Source organism: Caretta caretta, chromosome 4, assembly GCF_965140235.1.
Source record: "Caretta caretta isolate rCarCar2 chromosome 4, rCarCar1.hap1, whole genome shotgun sequence".
Taxonomy (NCBI): domain Eukaryota; kingdom Metazoa; phylum Chordata; order Testudines; family Cheloniidae; genus Caretta; species Caretta caretta.
This window is the reverse complement of record NC_134209.1, coordinates 69,707,380-69,732,068: the sequence shown is the minus strand read 5'-3', so window position 1 is coordinate 69,732,068 and position 24,689 is coordinate 69,707,380. Positions and strand designations below refer to the sequence as shown.

Here is a 24,689-nt window from a genome sequence, read left to right as displayed (position 1 = left end):
ATAAAAGTGCTAATACTCATGTAAAAGTCTAAAACCTAATCTAGCAGGGTTTGGTTTGGGCTTTGTTCAAGACAGTCTCTCTCACCCACTAAGTAAGATGGTAGCGGACTCCCCACTTCTCAGTCAGGATCTCTTCCAGAGGCAGAAAGTTGCGGGTTTTTTTGGTCTTCTTAGGTGAACAAATACATTTGAGATTGTCTGCCCCTTTCTCTTATAGTCCAGTGAACCTCTGAAGGTCACCCCTCACAATAAAGTTTATTCAAGAAGTGAGGAAGACGAGATGGAACCTAGTGGTGAAGGAGGCTCCATGCTCTATCTCCCCCCCCCCCACCCATAGCTGGAGTTTGCTAAAATGCAAATTGCTCTGTTTCCTGCACTCTCTTCTCCCCAGCAACTGTCTTGATGGTTCTGTTCATTACTTCCATGTAAACTGAGATAAACACACAATTCTTTGTTTAGGCTAGGCCTGTTTAACAACCTTTTCCTAGGCAGGGCTGTCTGGTTTTGAACAAGTATTGCCATAAGGGAGAATTCACAACTGTACATATAATGTTGTTACATTACATTTTACCATATTACTGACCAGTGATTTATGAGTGTTCAGATGATACCTCATCAGGTATCTTTTGTACAAGACTATAACATATGTAAAGGTGTGAATACAGGGTGCTTTGAGTCACAAAGTACATTAGCGGAAAAGAGAAACAAAGTTAAGTAGAGGAGAAACTGAAGGGAGGAGGAAAGAAGAGGTGTAGGAGGGGGCTAGTGGAATGAAGGTGAAGAAAAGAGACAGTGAGGAAACTGGAGCAAATATCCAATCAGCAAAGAGAAAAAACATCCAGAGTAAAAGCTGCAAAAACCAGCCAGATACTCATGTAAGTGTCCAAAGTCCTAGCTGCAGCTGTTTCTCTCTACTTCTGCCAGCTCAGTTTCATGTTGGCTTCTCTCATAAGTCTCTCTTCACCATGCTCCCAAGGCTGTCAGAAGGGCAGCATAAGGAGATGTCTGCCCTGGAAAGAAGACTAAACTTGCAAACTAAAACTGGGTTCAGAGGTCAAGGTAGATTCTTCACCAGTCACTTGTAACAAAGATTATAAAGGTCAATTATGTCCTGCAGTCACCTCCGTAAACCCTTAGTCACTGAGGACATAATTTGAAGACGTATACAAACCCTATTTACACTGATGTAAATCACTGGAACTGTAGACACTTCTGCATTATGCATAAATAGAAAATGAACCTGGATTTCTCTTAACTGTTGTCTGTACGGCCTAACAAGAGTTAAGCACTTGCTTTTGATACTAAAGCAAGCAAACAGCTCTCTAATACACACAAGGAACAGTTCCGTAGATGTAGAGTAATGTAGTGCTATTTTTACATGATCGCTTTTCATAATAGAACTGCACTTGAAAACTAATCTGAAAAAATTTTCATATAGCTGAAACCTACAAATGATACTGCACTGTTTGAGCAACCTGTGAGGTAGACAGCTGATCTTTAAAAAAATAAATCAAGACTGCCAATAATCTTTGGTATAATGAAAGGTGACATGCCCTGTGTAGAGTAAACCTCCTAGCATTCCACATTTACTTACCTTCACATCAGATACAGAAAGTGCCAGTTAAATAAAGCAGCACTAGTTATCTTCATATCACATTTCAACTTTCCAATTTGTATTGAATGTTTTATTTACATAAAGTCTAACCATGAGTAGTCAGGTGGTCCATGTGATGTGTAAAGTAAGATAACAAGCAAGATATAAAAAACCTGGGGAAATAAATTATCTAAACTATATTACGTTGGGCTGACCCATTACCTTATTTTAGAAAGGTAAATAGAATTATGCAAGATCACCTACAGAATGAGCAACATTCATGACAAAAGCAAGAATACTAGCTTCATTCAGAACGGTCTTTGCAAGCAAACCAAGGATTATTTTTGCTCTTACTGATCCAAAAGCCATATGAACGACTTCAGTAAGTAATGCAAATAGGTACTTGCAAACATGAAGGACTTACCACTAGAAAAGGTTTTTCCCCCCCATTCTGCTGCTGGTAATAGCTCACCTTACCTGATCACTCTCGTTACAGTGTGTACGGTAACACCCACTGTTTCGTGTTCTCTGTGTATATAAATCTTCCCACTGTATTTTCCACTGAATGCATCCGATGACATGAGCTATAGCTCACAAAAGCTTATGCTCAAATAAATTTGTTCGTCTCTAAGGTGCCACAAGTCCTCCTTTTCTTTTTACCACGAGGTGATCACTACATAAGTGTCCCCATACAACTCTGCTTATACTCCACTTTTGGCCTGTAATATTTCTGCCATATGTGAATGTCTTTGATGGGGATAAATTTCCACTAGGGATTAGGAGACTAATAAACCCATTCTGAACATGACTAAAACACAAGACTACAAATCCAGAGACATTAACTCTGTCATGCTGTGTGACCTTGGTCAATCTCTGTCTGCATTTTACCAAATGTAAAAAGGGTGTTTTGGGTGACACTTACCTCATTTATAGCCATACTCCAAACATATATGTTTAATTTAAATAGAAAATAATCAGAGATCTCCCATTCAAACAAGGGGTTTGCTCTTAATCGAGTCACAATTTTTTTTGGTTAGTGATTGACACACATTGCAGTGAGAAAGACTGGATTCCAAACCACTTCTTTGTTGTCTTTAAGGACATTGACCACCAACTTACCACAGACTTCACTAATGCATGAATTACCAAATTGGAAATACAATACTACCTCTCTGGCTGAATGGTGCTTGTTACACAGCATATTTTTATTTGAGATTATTTTCTCAATCTGCTGTGCAAAGAACATGTAACACTGTATCTAACAAAATTTGTAAGTACTAATGCAAAGTGACTGATTATCCCATCCCTACTGCATTGTTCGACCTTTCTCGCTAATAAAACAACATTGAGTATCGCTGAAAAATGTTGTCCTCAAGTGACTTTTTAAGTTTCAGATATTTAAATTTGCATCTCAGAGTCCATTCTTCAAGTGCCATTTGTCCAAGATAAGCAGGGCTCCTCCAATCTACCTTTCAAATAAACATTGCCTTGCCAAATGTCTCAGAGCACAATAAGGCCCCCATTTACACTGCAAAAACAGTAGTATCAAAAGGAGCAGTAACAACACAGTTGTCCACTGACATGATTAAAGCACATTTCAGTTCAACAGTATAGATGGAACCTAAATGCTTAAAATTCTATCTGAATTTCTAAAATGAGGAATCCTTTAACACTGTCAAGGACAATCATGTTCTCAACAGACACTGTTGTATTTCCAAAGTAAACTGTGTGTAAGTACTCTGAAAAAAGCTTCAAAAGTATTACCTTTTTTCTTATTTTGAAAGACTGTCAAAGGAAATATAAATTTTGGCTGTCCCATGGATTTAATAAGTTCACTTCCGTACTTCAACAGAGCCACAACTATCAGCCACCTGCTCTGGTTCATTCTACTGTAGACAGGCAACCTAATTTAATTGACGAAAACACCCTAACTACCTAGCAGAGTGATATAAAAAAGAGCATGCTGCCACTTGGTTAAATTAACTGGTAATACTGTAATCGAGGCACAATTACTCCTGAACAACTAGAGCACAAAATTTGCAATTCCCCAAGGACCATTCACTTCTTTCCACCTGACGCATGTCAAACACAGGCCGATTAAAAATAATGTATTGCTGTCCAACTTCATCCCCTCCCAATCACTGCCCATCTCTCCTTCACATAGAAGGGTTGAAACTGTCAGCCCGCAATAAAATGGCCTTTGAACAATAAGCCGTTGAGCTACAAACCACAAAATAATCTCTTCCTCAAGCCCACTCCAGTCATGAGTGCAAAACCACAACTTGGAAAGATCATTGGTGCTGAAAGCACTTCTACTGATTAAGTGTTTAGGCCACAAGATATGAATAAAATCGTGGATAATATTCCTATTTGAAATCATGGGTGATCCTGCGGATGGACACAGACCATTTAATGCTGTACGGTATTCCCCCCCTGCACCCATTTTGTCACTTTGTAAAACTCCTCAATAGTGCTATAAAACAAAACAAATATTTGTTCTGCATCTTCCCTGAGGTTCTTCCTCCCAGTGAAGTCAGAAGGTGTGTTGCGTATTACACTGCGACTAGTTTCCAATTTTACATTCAAGAAGCATCCCACTTTCTGTTCGGTTACAACTATAATCTCAATCACAAGAGTGCTCCCTATGTCCTCCAACACATGTGAGAAAGCCGCAGGATTTCTGAGCAAATGGAAGGTGACAGATGTTGGCAATTCCAACTCCTTATAGGAGCTAGGAAAGTGGGGAGGAAAGTGAAGGACTAAAATGCAATGGCCTAACACCACTGCAATGCAATATCAGGACTCTTTACCCTGATATGTGAGTCCACCTGATAACAAAATGGCTCTCCAGCTCTTCAAGTGAGAGTATGAGTGTTGTACACACAGAAATTGAAATTTTTATTTTAAACTGAAAACTACCAACAAGAACTGGTCAGAATTTCCTCAGTAAGCCATTTAAAAAAAACCCCAAACATACAAGGAGAGGGCAAGTCTCATTTAAACAGACTTTTGAAATAGGTAACATGTCTTTCACACAGTTTGCTGCAAATTATGGCTTGTATCATTTCCTCTTGATGCTTTCCACACTTTATTTCTTACTACCATGTAACCAATGTGGTAAGTGGCTTTTTCTTCTTGTGGTTAAAACAGTGTGTGGAAACAAAGGATCAAAACAAATGACCATTTTAAAAAATCTTGTTTTTTCTTTTCACTTACGTTTATTTCATTTTTAAACAAACAACCAGTTAAACATCCATTTATTTAATCATTTCAAATAAGCCTCTAAATGCTAATTATTATTGAAAGTTGCAAGGCGGTAAAAGTTAGCTAAAAATAAAAACTAAAAATGAACACCAACAGCAACTAACAACCGGAGTCCCTCTGCAGATCTTCTGCAGCCCACCCAGGCGCTCGCGGGTTGCCGGTCCCTGGGGAATAACCCGGGATACGCGGATGGCAGCCCGGGTAAGGGAAAGTGTGTCAGGATCAAGCTTTCGTTACTGTCAGGCGTGTAGCGATGACGGGGAGTGGGACCTACCTTCAGGGGAGCGCCGGCACCTGGGCTGAAGGACGCGGCACCGGGAAGGGGGCTCGCGGGTCCCGTGTCGGACAAGGAAGCAGCTTCCCGGCCTCCGCGCCGAGACGTGACACGTACACAGCAAAGCGGGGGGGGGAGGTAGGGGGGGGGAGGAAGCGGGCGCTGCTGCCCGGCTCCCCGCCCATTGCCCGCGAGCTGCGCCCTGCGCGGACAGCAGCCGCCGCTCGCCCCGGAGCGCAGCGCTAGGAACCGCCACCGCCCCCTGAGAGAGGCTTCCAGCACCTGGGCCAAGCACAGAGCGCTGCCCAGGCCCCCGCCACCTCCTCTCACCTGCCAGCGGCGCCGCTGCCCGGCCCTGCTCCGCGGTAGGCGGACGAGGGACAACTGCTGTCACGCCCGACGGGGAAAGGGACGGCTCTAGCGGGCAAAACAGGCTCCAGTGCCAACGGCTGCACCTGTATTTCTTCCTTCTCCGGCACCAGCGGCAGCCGGAAGTGCTTGGCCGGAAATGGGGCAGCGGTGGCCTCTCTATGGCCATGACGTAGGAAAGTTACTCTAGCCAACAATGTCCATTTCTATGGTGTCGCTACCTCCATGCAGCGACCATAGCAACGACATCCGGAGCCCCGCCCTTCACCGGCTTCAGCGGCGGCCTGTGGGTTCGGCAGGGGACGGAAGCGGACTCCCGGTGCGGGACGTCCGGTGGCGGCTACTCCCGCACACCGTGAGCCCCTCCCCACCCCGCTCGGGGCAGCCGAGCAGGGAGCGCGGCGCAGCCCCAAGAGAAGAGCGGGGGCGGGCGGGGCTCTGGGGCGCTGCGTGTGCCCCGGGGGGTCTCTCGCTGACGCTCGGGGCGCGGGCGGGTTCCTACCGGTGCATGTCGCCGCCCGGCTGCAGCGCTGGGCTCAGCCAGACTGAGCGGCGCCCCGACCGACAGGGCAGCGAGCGAGGTGCGCTGTCTCGCAGGGCCCGGCCGCTGCCCCGCGGGGGGCGCTGAGAGGCGCAGAGGTGTTAGACTCCCCGCCCTCTGGGTACCTGGTGGGCTGGGGGACACCGTGCCGGGGGAAGGGCCCTTGCTCCGCTCCCCAGCCAGGTAACAGCTGCTCTCGCTGCCTCCTCCCCCTTCCGTGTGTGGGGTCAGCGAGAGAGAGACACGAAGCGAAGATCCGTGTCCATTCAGTGGACAAGAGCGGTTACGTGGGGGCGTGTTTGTCCCGTTCGCAGTGTGGGCCCAGCTGCTGGAGGGCTCTCCAAGTCTCCAGGTTATTGTCAGCACCTTGAAGGACTCAAGTTGGCAACATGATAACATCCCTTTGACGCCCAAATGAAATCCAGGGGACCTGTGATTAGGTAAATGAAAGAAATTCTGCTAATGTGCTTCCTCTCTTCTTGTTTTAGTGGCCTGAGGTGAAGAAAACAGTTGGCCTCGAGGAAACCTGCTGCCAGCAGCGAAGTCTTTCCTAGGGTTTAGCATGAGAGCGGCTTTAGCACTATGGGATGGTCCTGCACAAAAAGAATAACAGACAGCTCTGCATCCATTAAAAAATATTGTTTGTCCATACAGGAAAGGGCACTGGAGGCCACTTTCTTATGGGCTATGTTCTCTTCTTTGAATTAGTTCCTAGGATTGGTCAAGGATTATAATGCACCAGAAATGAATCAGCAGCACTGAAAGGTTTTTATATCTATGTCAATGAAGTCATCCTCCCCCCCCCCCCTTGCTTTTCAGTCTTTGGGGGTGGGGGGCATGAGGGCAGTTTCCCAGAATGAACCTGAAAGGAACTTGTAATCATTGTGTTAATTTGTATAAATACTAACCTAGTTTTTAGACTCTTTCTAGATAAAGACATTCAAAGGAGACGTAAGAGAGGCTAAATTGCTATTAATGTACTGATAGTATCCAGGAAGATACCAGTGACTTTACCACATCAGCATTCACAATGTGAGGACTGTGACATCATATATATACTTGAAAACTAATCTAATTAAAGAAGCTGAGATCAGAAAGGACTAGAAAGAGTGTTTGTGTGTGTGCTTATTTGTAAAAGAGTACAGGATACCATGGCAGAGACTTCAGTGGATCGCTCGTCTTTACCTGTAAGAAGGAAAAAGAAAAGTTTATCCATTGAGGAAAAAATGGACATAATAAATGCTGTGGAAAGTGGCAAGAAAAAAGCAGACATTGCAGCAAAATACGGCATAAAGAAAAATTCATTGTCTTCAATTATGAAGAATAAAGATAAGGTTCTAGAAGCTTTTGAGTCCTTACGATTTGATCCTAAAAGAAAAAGACTAAGAACAGCTTTTTATACAGATCTGGAAGAGGCATTAATGAAGTGGTACAGAATTGCTCAGTGCTTGAATGTACCAGTAAATGGCCCAATGTTGCGTTTCAAAGCTAATAATTTTGCTCAGAAATTTGGACATAGTGATTTTAAGTGCAGTAATGGCTGGCTTGATCGTTTTAAATCAAGATATGGTTTAGTATTCAGGTCTCAGTCTACAGAACCTGTGGCTACTACAGCAGATACTTTAACTGTTTGGTACCAAAATGTTCTCCCTTATTATTTAAATGATTATCAGCCAAAAAATGTGTTTAATGTAAAGGAGACGGGATTGTTTTATCGGATGTTACCTAATAATACTTTTGCATTTAAGGGGGAAACTTGTTCTGTTGGCAAACTAAGCAGAGAGAGAATAACTGTAGTGATTGGAACAAATATGGATGGCTCTGAGAAACTTCCTTTGCTTGTTATTGGCAAAAATAAAAATCCGCACTGCTTTAAAGATGTGAAGTCGCTGCCTGTGGATTATGAGGCAAATGATATGGCATGGATGACCTCAGAAGTGTTTGAACAATGGATGCATAAACTTGATGAAAGATTTCAAGCACAGCAGCGGCGAGTAGTATTTTTTGTTGACTCTTTCCCAGCTCACTCAGAGGTAAAGAATCTAAAGTCTATTGAACTGGTGTTCTTTCCTCCATGCTCATCATCCAAATTTATAGCTATGAAACAGGGAGTTATAAGAAGTCTGAAAGTCAAATACAGGCATCGTCTTATCAAGAGATTTATAGACTGCGTAGAAGGTAGTAAAGAGTTTACATTGACTCTACTGGATGCAGTTGATATGTTGCACCTATGCTGGAGGAATGTAACTCCAGAGACTGTTGTTAAAAGTTACAAAGAAGCAGGATTCAAATCACAAACAGGGGAAAATGGTGACACAGACAGAGAGATTGAAAGTGGTTTAGATTTGATTGCACATGCATTGGCAGCTGGGGTAGAGTTTCCAGGTTTATCTTTGGAGGAATATGCAGCTTTGGATGATGACTTGGTAACATGTGAAATGCCCACAAATAATGAAATGATATGGACCAAAGAAACCGCTTCAGTTAAAACTGATATGTTTGTTTATGATGAAGAGGAAGAGGAAGGTGATGGATGTCCAGGAATTGAACAGCCTTTGCCATCAAAAAATGAGGCTCTGACTGCTTTAGATACTCTTCGAAGGTTTCTCAGAAGTCAAGACATGAATGAGTCTCTTCATAATTCCCTAGCAGATCTAGATAATTTTATTCAGCGTGTAGCATCTAAATGAGGGTTTATCCAAGTATGAAAGCATTTAAATGGAAAAACTAGTTTTTAGCCAGTTAAAAACCAAATAAAAACCTGTGGCACAGTTCTGTGGTTTGCTTTGCAAACATATGTAGGTATGACAAATACAATTTAAAATAATGGAGCTCTGAACTGAGGTCTTCCAAGTATATGGGGATGATAAACTAAAATTGGGTGGGAAGAGGGGTAACCAACCTTTGCGTATTCTTGGGCCTTTTAACTTGATAACTGTGGAAGGTACAAGAAAAGTAAAAAATGATTTTCCAGGTCATAACTTGAGGCAGATATTGAACTGGCAGTTTGTTCCCTTTTTATTGATTCTCTCTCTCTCTTTCACACTCACACACACAGAGTTCCACTGAAGTTAGTGGAAGTTCGTATTGTATTTCAATTGTATTTCAATAAAGGACTTTTACTCTGTTTTAAAATACAAACAAAAAAAAAGTTTGATCTCTTAGATTACTAAGGCTTTTTTAAATATAGAACTTTCTTCTTGTTAAAGAATCCTAGTGATGATACGTAGATATCAGAATTTGTTTTTTAAATGAAACTGTGGAAAATGGGTGCTTGTTTTATTTTTAAAAGATATGTTTGATCTGGATCTATATTAATAGCACCAATGTTTAAACAAATAAAAACAAATTTGATTCTATTTGATGGATTGTACATCCGAGTTCAAAATGGAGACCCATTTCAATCTTTTGATATCTGAAATTTGGGTTTGATGTAGACCCTTCTATACTATGTACTTCTATATTTTTCTGTGATAAATAGAACAATTTAGGATTAGTTTATACAGTATCTGCATTTTAAATCTCACAAAACTCTTGCTTTTACTGTAGTTAGTAACAGTATTGATATAAACCAAGTAAAGTACGTATTTGTGAAATATGTAGTATGGAGGCTTTATCTAAACTAGGATTTTATGCACCAGTGCAAACTCATAATGTGCATGTGGTTTGAATTGGTGCAATTTACAATGTGGTAAATTACATTGCGCTCCTAAACTGAGCCCAGAGTAAAGTGCAGCTACATGAGTAGCCAAAATCCCACTGTAGATGAGGTCTAGCATTTGTAAAAGTTAAAAACAAAATGTTCATTTTTAAGCATATTGTAGATATATTTATTACTTTATCAAAATATTCATATTTTTAAAGTCAATAACTTTTACGTTTTTCTGATTTTGAGAAAATACTATATTTTACAGGAGCACTTTAGAAAACCTAAGTTATATAGAATCTATTGCTGGAGCTAGTATCTAAACCTTACTCCATGTTTTTTTAAAATTCTTGGTATTTAAATGTGCTGTTTCGAAATTAATAGTTTGAGTAAGACTATATTTATGTTACATTTATAGGATTCTGTATCCAATTGTAAATACAATGTTCTCTGGTAGCAGGGATGTATCAAAATGTTACCTTACAAATCATGATGTTCCTTTTCATGTGACAGATTTCCTATGGCTAAATTTTATGAATCTTTCATGAGAATTGTTATCTACAACAGTATTAATTATCTACTTTTTGGTTTCTTGTTACAAAATGACTAAGAGTTCTATCAAAAATATAATTGGGCTCTTTTTCTGAATGACAAATACAGTCAACATCTTACCCAGAGATTTATAGATTATGTGGAAAATGCATCCTGCTCCATCATCCTCTTAGAATGCTGTTGGAAGAATATAGATTTTTGTGGCTTGTAAATTGGGAGGATCGGTTGTGTCAGTCACTAAATGCTTTAGACCCAACATTTAGAAAACATTACTTCTTATGCAAGCTAAGGCTATTTTAAAGCTACAGAAAATGAAATGTTAAATACCATAAAACCTGGGACTAATTTTCCTTTAATATTATTATGATTTGAAGCTTGTCAAATACTTTGATATATGTTTACTTTAGTGTGGCTCCAATTAAAGCAAAATCCCAGTGGTCTTGATCCTGCAAGCCAATCTACCGAGCAGACCCTGCAGCTGTGACCCATTGATGTCAGGGGGTCTCCAGGTGGGTGCAGGGACCACATGCTTGAAATACCTGGCTAACTAAGGAACCTGACCTTGCTTCCTTCTAAGTCAATGGCAAAATTTGCATTAACTAAATGGAGCAGGCTTGCACACTAAATAGTGAAGATGAATTATCTTTATTGCCAGATGTAATAAGTGAGGGATGTAAAGGGGGCATGAACGCAACAGAATTTTTATTAACCCAAGGTCTTGTAGAATAGTTGCAATCTTTCTAAACCAATTTAGAAGATCAGGAGAAACTGAAATAAGCAGGTCTGTGAACACCTAAACAAGCAAAGATAACTGACAGCAAGAGGCACTATAATAATGTTTTACTGAAATAATTTTATGCAGAATAGTAGCCTAGTAGCTCTTATAATTATAATTGGGATTTTTGCTATTTTGTGCAGGGGTAATGTGTGACCGGGGGAAATATCAGAAATTCAGGGACTTGAAAAGTCTGAGTTTATTCATGCTAACAAAACAAGGCAGGAGCAAGAAATAACTTACTACTTTGGCCTTAGACATTGAAAGTGAATTGTAAAACTTTCGTTTAAAAAAACCTCTCAAGATTCCATATTTTTGATATAATTTAGAACTCAATATTTTCAAACCTCTTTTTTCATGTTGAGGCCAGCTAGAGAACTCTTACATTGAAATATTTTTGAAGTTAACCACATTAGGCTTGAGTAAAATTTTCAAAAGTACCTAATTGACTTAAGAGCCAAAGTCCCATTTGAAAATGAGACTCAAACTTTTAAGTCAGATGCTTTGGAAAATTTTACTCTTGCTCTCAGAACACCAGCCAACACAAAAGTGAGACTGCTGCCACTGCCTAGCAACAGACTAGAAGCAGAACTTGCCAATCAAACTGAACAAATTTATTGTCATTTCATTTCTGTTCACTTTTTAAAGTCTTTCATATAGTAAAATCTCCACTGTTCACTAGTGTATGTAGACTTAAAAATTACAAATATTTGTTTTCAAATAATTTGAGATTCTGTATTGAAACTTAAAACAGATTCAGCTGTTGTGTCAAGTGGCTGTAATATGATCAACTGTTTCAGCAGGAAAATATTTTTCGAGTCTTGAGTGGTAATGGTGAAAAAGGAATTTGAATATGTAAGTATATTTTTAACTTTAGTCCACATACACACTCATGTATGGATATATTTTAAATTGCTTAATGTAAATCTGCCAAGCACAAAAAGACTCTTCATTTTAAAAAGGGGAGAGGATGAAGGGAATTGTGGCTTCAAACTGAAAAATGTTTGAAATTTTGAACATTTATATAAAAGGCAGTTTGCTTGACTGGTCATTCTCTCTATTAGGCTACTATTTTATATATTTGTACATTTATTCCTCCATAGTCATCCTCTTGCTTTAGCCTTCCATGAGTTGATGATTTTGTACTGTGAGATTGCACTTTTCAATTAAAAAAAATCAGGTCTGCCACAGTCAGTACCATATCCTCACTGGTAGTCAGGTAAGAAGGGAAAGGGAGCAATCTTAAGAACATAATTTCAATAACTTGCAAACAAGGCCAGAAAAATAAGAAAAAAAAGTAAAGGTATGTTTGATATACTTGAAAGCCTTCTCCAGCTTAAAAGTCCATTGTTTAAACTGGGTGTTTCAAGTTAAATTTACTTTCTAAGACCACATCCGCAGTAGAAAATTTTAGTAAAAATAACCCATTGGGGGGATTTTATTCTTGTGGCACATTTCTGCAAGGTTCTGAGAGGTTCTAAGAATGCACAACTCCCTTTGAAGTTACTGGGACTTGAGGATAGACATCAATATCTGGACTCTAATGCTTATGGGAAATTACTTGGAGAAATTTTCTGTGCATCCAGGGATCAGCAAAACAGAGTGAAGCAGCTTGTTTGAGAAATGTAGCCATATGCTCCCATGTACAGAGAGATGTAATATTCTGACAGCTAGGTAAGCTGGAAGTAATAGATCAGTAGTACTGGTTTTTATTATATATTAGCATATATAAGTCTTGAGAGCCACTTTTTTAAAGGTACAAAATTTTGTCCATTATGTTTTTAGTTGAAAAATACTACAAATTGTTAGTCCTGATGTGTACAGTAGAAAACATCACTTATATGCAAGTATAGATTTGAGTGACCTTGATATAGTTTTTCTGTGTTTTTTCTGAGGCACTGAAAAAGGAGATAGTTCAAGTATTTTACCTGTATTTTACACCAAAACCTCACTAAATTTGTCGCTGTGATTACTCGTGTTCTCAACTGTAAATTAGTTTAAATTGTAACAACCACTAAACATTCTCAACATTGGGCTTAAGAGAAATGTTGAACACGTGCTGAGTACCCTGAAGCCTACTTCTGTAGCCTTGAACAAAATGCAGGGAAATAGCTGTTTTATTGCTGATGCTGTTGAAATTTGGAAGGAACTGAGTGAGATCTGAAAAAGAGAAATATGCAACAACAGAGTTAAATTACAAGCATTAAAAGAACGAATGGGACAAGCATGATCTCCAGCTCATTTTCTTGTCAATATTCTCAATACTTGGTACCAGGGTCAAACCTTAACTGCTGAAGAAGAGGAGTTGGCTATGACATGGACATCCAGCAATCATCCGTCCATAATGCCAATTATAATAAACTTCAGAGGTAAGGGTGAACCATTCAAGAAATATGTTTGCTGATGATGTTTTAAAGAAAGTCCCACTAGTGAACTGTTGAAAGTCACTTAAGCACTTGGATTCAGAGACTGTTGAAGTGATAATCTCACTTTTAACAGCAGTAGCTTCTTCTGCTGGTATAGAAAGAATATTTTCTTCCTTTGGACTAATTCATTCCAAATTGAGAAATCGTTTGGGACCTGAAAGAGCAGGAAAGATTGTTTTTCTTTTCCAGATTATGAACAAACAGGAAAATGAAGGCGAAGACGACTGACTTAGCTGCAGAAGCCAATATTTTAAGTTTCTCATGTTGACTTGGCTGACAGTCGATTTAATTTTTGTTTTGTTTTTTTAAATTCTTTTAATTATTTTAGTTAAAAACAATTTTCACAAAAACAAACCTGATTTTGAAAAACTTGAATGTTTAACTAAATTCAAAAATTCATATGCTTGTTTTGTTAAAATATGTTTGCTGTTGAAGAAAAAAATCCAGAAGACGTAACATTGTTTTAGTTAAATAAAACAATTTAAATGTCTGTCTGGTGGTGTTCTCTTCCTAATACAACATGGCAAGAAAATCCTCCAAATATTAATGATAAACCTGTTGAGTTGGAGATAGTTCACCTCCCAATGATTTCATAAATATCTGCTTGAATTATCTTTGGTAAATGAAATAACCAAACAATCATTCATTTTCTAATATAGCTGTAAAACTAATCTGAAAAGTTTTCAAAATAAATCACTTTAAAAATGTATAGTGTGTACCTTCTAAAAATGAAACCTACATCTATCTCTGGGTTGTGAAGAAAATGTATTAAGGTTATAACAACCAACAAGAATGCACTTTTATGTAGAAATCCATGATTAAATCGAGTCTTCCTGACTAGTGATTTAAATCAAATCCACCCTGAAATGAACAAGGTAAAGAAATAATATTTGTGGTGCTGGTGGAAACTAAATTAGATTTTTCAAACTCCACTTCTAGTGAGCTTGATGCTGTCAGTTGCACATATAAGGAAATGTGGGTTTTTGTTTTAAATACGTTATCTCTGTTTTTCACTGTTCGTGTCATTGACATTATAAAGGTCGAATTTTCTCAAGTAGTAAAATCTTTTAAAATCACATTCTCTCAGTAAACCTAGCTGTCCTACAAAAACCCAATATCCTGTCCAGACTGTTATGTGAGCAGTATGGTTTTCCAGCCACACCTTAAGTAGCTGAAGATAAACTTAGAGTCCCAAAATAATATTGCTTAAATGTTTCTTGATTCTTTTTTAGATCATGGTATTTCTCACTTGATCCTCCCATCTACAACCCTGAACTCAAAACAGCTCAACTTTTTTTTTCCTTTGCCTACAGCCAATTCCATATTAAGTACTGCACTATACTACATAGGCAAACAGGGTTACAACTATAAATAAATTAGATATTAAGAGTCAGATTTTTAAAGGTATTTAGACACCTAAAAATCTGATTCTACGGGCCTAATTCTTCTACTGTTACTTAAATTGAGTGGTATCTTACCCATGAGTAGTCCCTTTGAAATCAAGGGGAAATACCTCAAAAGTAAGGCCCTAATCCTGCAAAGACTTGTGTATTTAAATTTAAACATGCAAGTAGTCCCACAGGGTTAACTGAGGCAGAAGTCTTTTGGAAAAAGTAGTGTGTGATCATGTAATTAAAGACTATCATAATCCACATAGGAGTTGAATTAAGATAGCACAGATAACTTTGAATCTGGCATTTCCAAACTTTCAAATGCTTGATTACATAAGTTAAAGCCCTCACTTAGGAAAGCATTCCTTTTCAGTAAAGCATCTAAACATGTGCTTTAAGCACATACTTCAGTCCCTAAGACTTAAACATAATACTATTATTATTTAGCACTGCTACAATGATTTTCAGAGACACAAACAAGCATTTAACCTGAGGATCCTCAATACAACCCTACAAAGGGGTGAACATTATTTTTCGCATATTACAGATCAGGAATCTGACCCAACTACTTTTTAAGATGGACTCATTCTATTTCAATCTTTGTCATTAACCTTCAAGGTAGTAGTATCATAAAAATGATCAGAAATGGCTGAAAATTTATTTCCAAATTGTATTATAAAAATCTTAGGTTGCTTGTAAATTAATGAATGAATGTGCTTTGTGTAGTTATAAAATTCAAATGTAAAAGTGTCTGCCACCTAAAAGCTGGAGAGACTCTGAAGCTTCTGGCTTTATCTGAAATTACAGGCTTTGTTGAAAAACATCACCTGAAGTTGTACTTGGGAGTTGTTTGCACCACATCAATTTTAGCCCAGTGTTCTTCTCATGTAAAGATGGACCTAAGCTCGTGTGGATTTCAATACTAGTAGTCGTGGAACGTCACAGACTAGTGGGATACATTTGTGTGCTAAAAACACGCTGGTTCAGAACAAGGTATTGTTTGTAACTATTGTCCGTCACGTAATAAGGATATGTTTCCAAAGTGAACAAATAATGACAAGGCTCTGCACTCAAATGAAAACTCTTCATTGTTTTAGAAATCTGCCTCTAGCCAATGTTGGTCTTTTGCACACTGGAGATCTCTTTAAAAAAAAAAAAAAAGTAATTCACTAGCGTGAGATTATTAGCCCAAGTAAATGAGCCTCCAGAAGAGAATATATTTCAGAACAACATTGGTGCTATAATACAACATGGAAACAGTTTATCTCTGTCTGTTTTAAGATTTTGTAGAGTATCAAAATGTGACGCTGCTAGGCATGATACCAGCTCTTGCTCAGGCTACAGGCATTAGCTAAGAACTAGCAAACCCATAGCTGGAGACCAGACCAGTTCACCTGTATGCTAGTTTTGCTCATAATAAGTATTAGTCTTAAAAGAATATTTAGTGTTTGGACTCTATGGGATGCTTGTAAGTTGCTGCATGCATTAATGTCACTTACAGCATGGAATACTGACATGACAAGAAAATATGTAAGTTTTGCTTTATAACTTGAAAATGTTTGCTCTGAACTTGTGAATTTAGGCACAGGGATCATCCCACCGTCCATCCAGAAGGACTATGAAAATCAGATGGGCCATCAAGGAACATCACAATACAAAAGATTAGTTAAGGGCAGTGGCACCACCAGCAGCAGTGCAGAAGTAAGGATGGCATGGTATGGTATTGCCACCCTTACTGCTGCACTACTTCTGGCAGGGCACTGACTTCAGAGCTGGGTGCCTGGCCAGTAGCTGCCACTTTCTGGCCACCCAGCTCTGACGGCAGCACAGAAGTAAAGGTGGCAATATCGTGACCCCCCCTACAATAACCTTGCAATCCGCTCCCATGACTGCCTTTTGGGTCAGGACCCCCCGTTTGAGTAATACTGGTCTCCACTGTGAAATCTGTATAGTATAGGGTGAAAGTACACAAAAGACTAGATTTCACAGCAGAGATCAGATTTCACAATCCGTGATGCGTTTTTCACGGCCATGAATTTGGTAGGGCCCCAGTTATATAGCATCAATGGTGTGCAACAGTACAGAATCCTCTTAAGGAACCAGTCAATGCAATGCAATTTTATTGAAAATGAAGAGGGATCCATTCCATCTCCACATTAGTGACATTAATGCATGCAGCAACTTACAAGCATCCCATAGAGTCCCAACACTAAATATTTTTATAAGACTAATACACTATACGCTAAGACACTATACATTTTAGCCAAAGGCTTTTCATGTATAATTGCAAACAAGTCTGCCACAGTTCTGAAGCTTGTCACAGATTCAGCTGTTAGTACTCAATGAGGCTAACAGAATAATATTGCAATGAACTGGTTTGTTGAATTGTGGAATTTTTTTATTCTGCTAACCTCTTTCTAAGAGAATGAGTCAAACAAATTTACTTTTTAGTAGCCGCTCTGAATCCTTCATTTTCCAGAGCATTAGAAAAAGTTCAGGGCAAACCGCTGATAACCACGGGGCTAATGTGTATATACCATTGGCGTCTACTGGATGGAACTAGCATGGATTAACTGTGTCATAAGCACTAATACTGTTAACAATAAAAGTAGCCTCTCACTTCATTCAAATCATATGGACCCCACTTCATTTTAGCAGGAAGATCTGAGTTATAAACCACTTGTCATGGTAAAGTACCAAGTGGCCGTGATGTGCAGCATAATGATAATTATGATTTCCTAGGAGGCCATAGATTCATTGCAGTATGGTTCTAATGACATTCCAAATCCCAACAGAAAATTCATCCTCACGAATGCAGCATACGCCAAGCTAAAATTCAAGGACAAGTAGCACTAAGATATGCAGAGATAGTACTTTTAGCCTAGAGTGTTGCTGTTACATTGTTAGAGGCATCTACTCTGTGAATATTGCCTGGGGATTGAAAATCAGGATGGACAAATTGGTTAGAAAAAAAGAAGAGCCGTGAATCTTATTACATACCCGATCTGAACCCAAACCATTTAGATTAAATTAAGTAAGGATCCACCTTCTTGCTATTGCTAATATTGATTCCATTACTTTCTTCTTCTCTGGGTATGTCTAAGCTGGAGTTCAAACCTCATAGCTGACCCATGCCAGCTGACTTTGGCTCACAGGGACTGGGCTCAGGCTGTTTAATTGTGGTGTAGAAATCTGGGCTCAAGCTACAGCTCAGCTCTAGAACCCTGTGAGGTGGGAGGGTTCCAGAGCTCAGGTTGCAGCCCAAGCCTGAACACCTATATCACAATTAAACAGCCCCTAGCCAGAGCCCCTTAGTCAAAGTCAGCTGGCTTGGGCCAGCTGCAGGTTATTAATCGCTGTGTAGTTGACATACCTGTTGTGGCCTCTGGTAGGTTTCTAGCCTTATCTCACTTCTTGAGACACTCTAATATTCCCCAGCTCCTTCCTCCTCCTTGAGTCCCTCCCACAAACAAATATTTCTTCTAATTGCAACCCCATACTACTTTTGAAGATGTTCAAAATTTTTACCCCCTTTCAGAATAAAGTTAAGGTCTTACTTTATATATAACAAGGTTCACCAAATTGACATTCTCTATATGTAACCAGGTTCAACAAATATTTGTAGGGCTCTACCAAATTCACGGCCGTGAAAAATGTTAGTAAAGGATAAAAGCACACAAAAGATGAGATTTCACAGGGGGAAACCAGATTTCACGGTCTGTGACGCATTTTTCATGGCCGTGCATTTGGTAGGGTCTTACCTATATTATTAAGATTTCACGAGGCAGATCAGCATTTCTCAAATTGGCAGTCCTGACACAAAAAGGAGTTGCAGTGGGGTCACAGTATTGCCACCTTTACTTGTGCGCTGCTGCCTTCAGAGCTGGGCAGCTGGAGAGTGGCAGCAGTTGGCCAGGCACCCAGCTCTGAAGGCAGCGCCATACCAGCAGCAGCGTAGAAGTAAGGGTGGCAAAACCATACCATGCCATCCGTAATTCTGCGCTGCTGCTGCTGGCAGCAGCTCTACCTTCAGAGCTGGGCTCCCAGCCGCCGCTCTCCAGCTGCCCAGCTGTGAAGGCAGTGCTGCTGCCAGCAGCCATGCAGAAGTAAGGGTAGCAGTACCACAACACACCCTACAATAACCTTGCGACCTCCCCACAACTCCTTTTTGGGTCAGGACCCCTACGATTACAACACCGTGAAATTTCAGATTTAAATAGCTGAAATCATGAAATCTACAATTTTTAAAATCCTATGATTGTGAAATTGACCAAAATGGACTGTAAATTTGGTAGGGCCCTATATATTTGTACTGCTGGCAGACATTTAAAGTATACCAGTATATATATAAAGAAGTGTGTGTATATATATAAAAAAAACAACTTATCTATAACAGATAGGAAAATGTGACATAACTACTGGCAACGAATGGGTTGGAAACAGTTGTCAAGGATATAACATACATATGACATCCTTGACAACTGTTTCCAACCCATTCGTTGCCAGTAGAGTTATGTCACATTTTCCTGTCTGTTATAGATAAGTTGTTTCTTTTTAACAACCATGCTGGTAGCCTGTAGTTTCTGAAAATAGTTGGAACAGTTTGTAATAATGATAAACGTGGGCACTAGCCGTATTGTTAGAATTGTATTAGTTTATACTAGTGTGTGAAAATGGTTTCAAACACAAGCACAGTGTGGTCAGGGTCTCTCTCCAATACCATGTCTTTCAGTTGCTTGATTCAGAGTTCTGTCATGGATTTAGACTTCAACATATACTGTTGCTTGGTGTTAACCGATTGTGTGCCACTTAAGCCTATGTGACCTATGCCATTCACACAAGTTTCATTGTACTGTATTTTAATGTTTCTCAGAATGAAACTAAACAGCCTAACTTGACCATTTTAAAAGGGCTTTATGTATCATCTGTCTGACTGATTCTTCTCTCTGCCTGACAACAGGATGTTTATTTATTTCTCCATTAGTTAACTATACAATTTGTGGTTCTTTATTTTTAGGTTCAGATGGGTTTTCATGCTTCAGAAGTCTTTTTTTTTAATTGATTTTTCATTTTGTTGAACAGGCACAAAAGTGAAAACATGTAGACTTTTTCAACTGAAATTTTGTGTTTTCATTCTGTTACTGTTAGAAGCTAGGAATGGGCAACGGGATGGATCACTTGATGATGGGGCACCTGGCATTGGCCACTGTCAGAAGACAGGGTTCTGGGCTAGATGGACCTTTGGTCTGACCCAGTATGGCTGTTATTACATTCTAGCATCCAAGATATTTCAGCCATGGTTTTGCAATCTCTTTTCTGATGTACAACAAAAAGCAAAGGCTCAGGAATATATAGGGCTATTTGTGCAGATTCTTCTTAATGGTGCCATGCTTTGTTTTCTAATTTGAGTTTGGTTATTTAATATCAATATTTTAATTTCACTCAAAGACCCCAATCAGGATCAGGGCCCCATTGTTCTTCATGCTGTGCTATTTTTTACTGATGACTTTAGTTTGAGAGAAGATATAAATCTAGGTCCTTGAGAATTTTTCAGTTTCACATCATCAGAATAGATTCAATTTATCCTGCAAAGAGCTAGTCATGTTCATCTTACTCTGGCAACATTTTATTGAAGTCAAAGCGGTAAAGCTTTTCTACAAGAAATCAGATTATAGTCTTGATTCTGCAACTTATTTATCTTCAATGGCATTTACTTCCATTAGTATTCCACGAACTTCAAAAGGACTGATTGCATAAATAAATAATATTGATTATAGGGGTATGTCCTAAATGCAGATTTAACTTCAGTTATCTACATTCAAGTTACTCTTCTCAAGTTAGCTAGCTGGACTGAGAGCAGCCACGCTGAGAAATAACATTCAAGCTACTGTGTCCATACCGGCACTGCAGTAATTCATATGTGGCACTAAGATTTCTGGGGGCACATCCCATGGTTCTTTGCACTGCAGCATGCTGAGCTATTCTACAAATTCTTTCCTACTGAATTGTGAGATAACCTGTCTGTCTTTTGGGCACATGCAGGGAACTATAGGAAGGCACTGGAGGATTAGCAGCACTCAAATGGAGCTAGCCTGAGTCCACACTACAGAGTGGTCATGTTAGCCACAGATCTATTGTGTTAACTTAAGCTTTAACCTATACCTCCCTTATGGGCTAGCCAACTTGAATTAAAAGTGCAGCTACACTGGAGTGTAGCACCTAACATGAGTCCCATCCACACACAAAACCCCTTAACTCAAGTTATGACTTAAGTTAACTTTGAAGTGAAGACAGGCTGTAAGAGTTGCAGAATCAGATCCCATATTAACAAAAGGTTTTGTTCAAGCTAAGCTACAATGGTTGTTATGGATACAAAGTTTGACATTAAAAATTGTAAGACAGATGATGGTTCTGCTGTATAACCCTGGTATTCAGTATATTCTTTCTCAGGTTTTCAGTTTATTAAGGAGTAATTCTTAATTTCCAGCTTGCTCTTTACATTCTATTGCGATTGTATATAAGTTGCATTTGCTGTAACTTGATTTCTGTCTATTGCACCCTGACTTGAAAAATAGAATTTCCCCCATTGTCTTCCTCCACCCTCAAGCTTCAGAAGCAGTTGTGTTCAAATGCAGCTTCCCATGGAGGGATCATACAAACTGTATGCTCTCTCTATTGGAGACCTGGGTCAAGATTTAAAAAACTGGAGCTCCTGTTCAGAAAAGTGCTGACACATGTTAGTTTATATTTCTGGAAATATCACTCTGACAATATCCTGTAGTCCCAGTGGTAAAATAAAGTGTCTGAATAAAAAGTTTTATTATTCAGTAAGTCTAACTAGGTGATCATGGTAGTGGTCCCCTATGGCCTTAAAAATCTACAAAACCAGGTGGCAGACAGTGCCTGATCATTCACAGACAGATTTAGCTGAACCACATACACACAAGATAAACAAGGAACTTTTATTTTTCTCATTGTAAACCTGTGATAAGATCTTTTTCTCTTCCAAAGAGGTACTACTGGTGCCATTGACTATACTGGTGCCATTAAGGTTTTGGAGGCTATAAAACATAGTCTGCTGCTGTTGTAATTATGATCTGTGACTGCTCCTACCTCAGCTCTCAAACTCTTTGTGCAGGTTAGCTGTGAGATTTCCAGTACCTGTTTTATTTTCTTCATTATAGTCCAAGCTGACAAGAACAAAGCTGAAGAGGAGGATTGAAGAGTTTGGATTAAGTTTGTTTTGATACAGTAGATGGGACATACTGTAAGTGTTTTGGTGGGGGTTAAATCACAGCTCTCATGAGGATGAGCTGATTATCCACTATGACCCCCAAGTCTTTTTCAGAATCAGTGCTTCCCAGGATAGAGTCCCCCATCTGGTAAGAATGGCCTGAATTCTTAGTTCCTATGTGTGTACATGTACAGTTAGCCATATTAAAACTCATATTGTTTGCTTGCCCCAAGATTCCCAAGCAATCCAGATCATTCTGTATCAGTGACCTGTCCTCTTTGTTATTTGCTACTCCCTCTAATCTTTGTGTCATCTGTTAAGATTTTATAGTCTCTTCCAGGTCACTCATAAAAATGTTAAATATTGTAGGGCCAAGAACTAATCTCTGTGGAACCCCACTAGAAACACACCCATTCTGTGATGATCCCCCCCCCCATTTTACAATTACATTGAAACCTATCAGTCAGCCAGTTTTCAATCCATTTAATGTGTGCCAAGTTGATTTTTGTATTGTTCTAGTTTCTGAAATCAAACTGTTGTGTAGTACCAGGTCAAATTTCCATACAAATCCATTAATTGGATACGTAACAATTGGTGGTGGTTTTGTTTAATGGGAAGTGGGTCACTAGCTGAATATTTGTCTAAAATGGTTTAAAATAGATAACTGGAATTCTAGTGTGAGGCTATAGTGTAAATAAGGAGGACTGGGAATGGGAAAAAGAAGGGAAATTGCTCTGATTATCATAAATAATGAACTAAGGACAATTATAAGGATCAGAAATAGTAAATGGGCATGTGTTAGAGATGAGTAACTGGTTTGGAGCTACAATGGGGCAAAAGGGCCAAGCACACAGAGGAAGAGATAACAAGTGGAAATGTTCTGCTCCCCACACAGGTCTAGGGACGTAGAAAATAATGAGCTGGGTAGGGGATGAAGAAATGAGAATGGCTGTTGGGGGGAGTATAGCTAAATATCATCAAGGAAATAATATAATTGAGGAAAGAGGACAATGATATAAGTAGTTATGACAAGAAACAATTGCTGAAAACTGAAAAGTTTAGATTGGACAAAAATAAAAGCATTCTTAGAGTAATTAGTCATTGGAACAGACTGCAAATGCTCAAAGCCCTTTCCCTGGAGCTACGTAAAGCAGATAAGACAAGACATTATTGAAAATGTAGGGAATTGTCCTGCAAAATTCAATGTGTCAGACCAGATGAGCTAAAGCTTTTCAGGCCTTAGACAGTATTATCTGTAAATCTAAAACAACAGAATACCTGCCCTAACAAATAGTCCTCCCTGCTTTTGGAAAAATTGTGTGTGTAATTCATTTCCAGTGGAGGCTGTGGTTTAGACAGGACTCAGGGTTGTTTAACACCATGTCATCTAACCCTGTGCTGAGAATAGCCTCCATTGTTTCTAAGACCAGTGGAGATATGTACCAGTTGGTCTCAGTTTTAGCAATGTGGATACAGCTATAGAATCTCAGAGCTATTGGGAAATGTAGGCCCATATCTTATATAGGGTGAAATTAGGGTGACCAGATGTCCCGATTTTATAGGGACAGTCCTGATTTTGGGGTCTTTGTCTTATATAGGCTCCTATTACCCCCCACCCCCGTCCCGATTTTTCACACTTGCTGTCTGGTCACCCTAGGTGAAATCCTGGCTTTAACAATTGTGGCTGTGCTGGGGGAGGGGAGTGGTGCCAGCTGCATATCTGGCATGAAATTATCTGGCTGGCACAAGATAGGATGGGTGGGGAGTGAAGCATTTCCAGGTATAACTAGGAGAAGGAGCATTGTCATCCTGCTAGCAGCCACTGATGTCCTCAGCATGCACATTAGCTAGTCGTAGGCCTGGCCATGCCTCTTGGAACCATGATATACTATGCAAATAGGAACAGACTTCTGCCATGCTGCTTTCTTCCATACCTCACACATCTGTGCAGCGCAGAGCAGGATATGACCCAACCAAAATTATTATGGTCATCTCTAGTAATTATTATATAACTATAAAGTAAATACTATTGTTAATTTGCCCTTCTGTATCTCCTGTCATTGGAAAATTCCAAAACCCTATAACAAATAACACCTCCCAAGATCTGAGGAAGTGATACATTAGAGGCTTAAATAGGATCCTCAAAATATTTTAATTAATTTTAAATTACTTTTGCAACTGAAAGCCCCTCTTTCATTCCTCATGTTGCACGGTTTCCTTTTAATTTTGCTTTTCATTTTTCACTGTTGGGTGAAGTGCACAAATCTACATAACCAATAATAAACAACTGGCTCAATTATTAGTTAACAGATTTATATAAGCATTGTAATTCCATTAACAAGCTGGTCACTAAATGAAGCACTGACCTATTTCTCAGACATAATAGCTGATAAACCATAACTGGTGATCTATAAAAGCGGGAATGCGTTATGAAAAATTAATAGCTGTAACAGCAGAGCAAAAGATTAGTCTCCTTCCAGGCTTCCACCAATCAGAATGCATGGCTCACCATTATGTGCTTACTAATTATTTGTCAGCCACCAAACTTTGACTCAGATTAACTTTGCAGTACAGTGAAGCTGCTACGCTGATGGCTATGTGCACATCTCTTCCCCCCCCGCGC

The 24,689-nt window shown here is 39.3% G+C and overlaps 2 protein-coding genes across 9 annotated transcripts in view; one reads left to right on the top strand and one right to left on the bottom strand.

The window, feature by feature from the left end:
• Positions 1 to 6,570, bottom strand: part of ARFIP1 (ARF interacting protein 1) — a 98,534-nt gene extending 91,964 nt beyond the window's left edge. For 2 of the 8 annotated variants that reach the window (XM_075127740.1, XM_075127741.1), the window contains exon 1: positions 6,168 to 6,570. In XM_075127740.1, the coding sequence (XP_074983841.1) occupies positions 6,168 to 6,441 (274 nt within the window). In that variant the 5' untranslated portion in view covers positions 6,442 to 6,570. Of the gene's footprint in view, positions 1 to 5,132; positions 5,305 to 5,462; positions 5,674 to 6,167 lie in introns of those variants that run through there. The other 6 variants (XM_075127742.1, XM_075127743.1, XM_048847382.2 and 3 more) reach the window with 6 other exon arrangements.
• Positions 6,571 to 7,193: 623 nt separating this feature from the next.
• On the top strand, positions 7,194 to 9,401 carry TIGD4 (tigger transposable element derived 4). Its single transcript, XM_075127739.1, has one exon. The coding sequence runs from the start codon at positions 7,194 to 7,196 to the stop codon at positions 8,730 to 8,732; it is 1,539 nt and encodes a 512-aa protein (XP_074983840.1). The 3' UTR covers positions 8,733 to 9,401.
• The last annotated feature ends 15,288 nt before the right edge of the window (positions 9,402 to 24,689 follow it).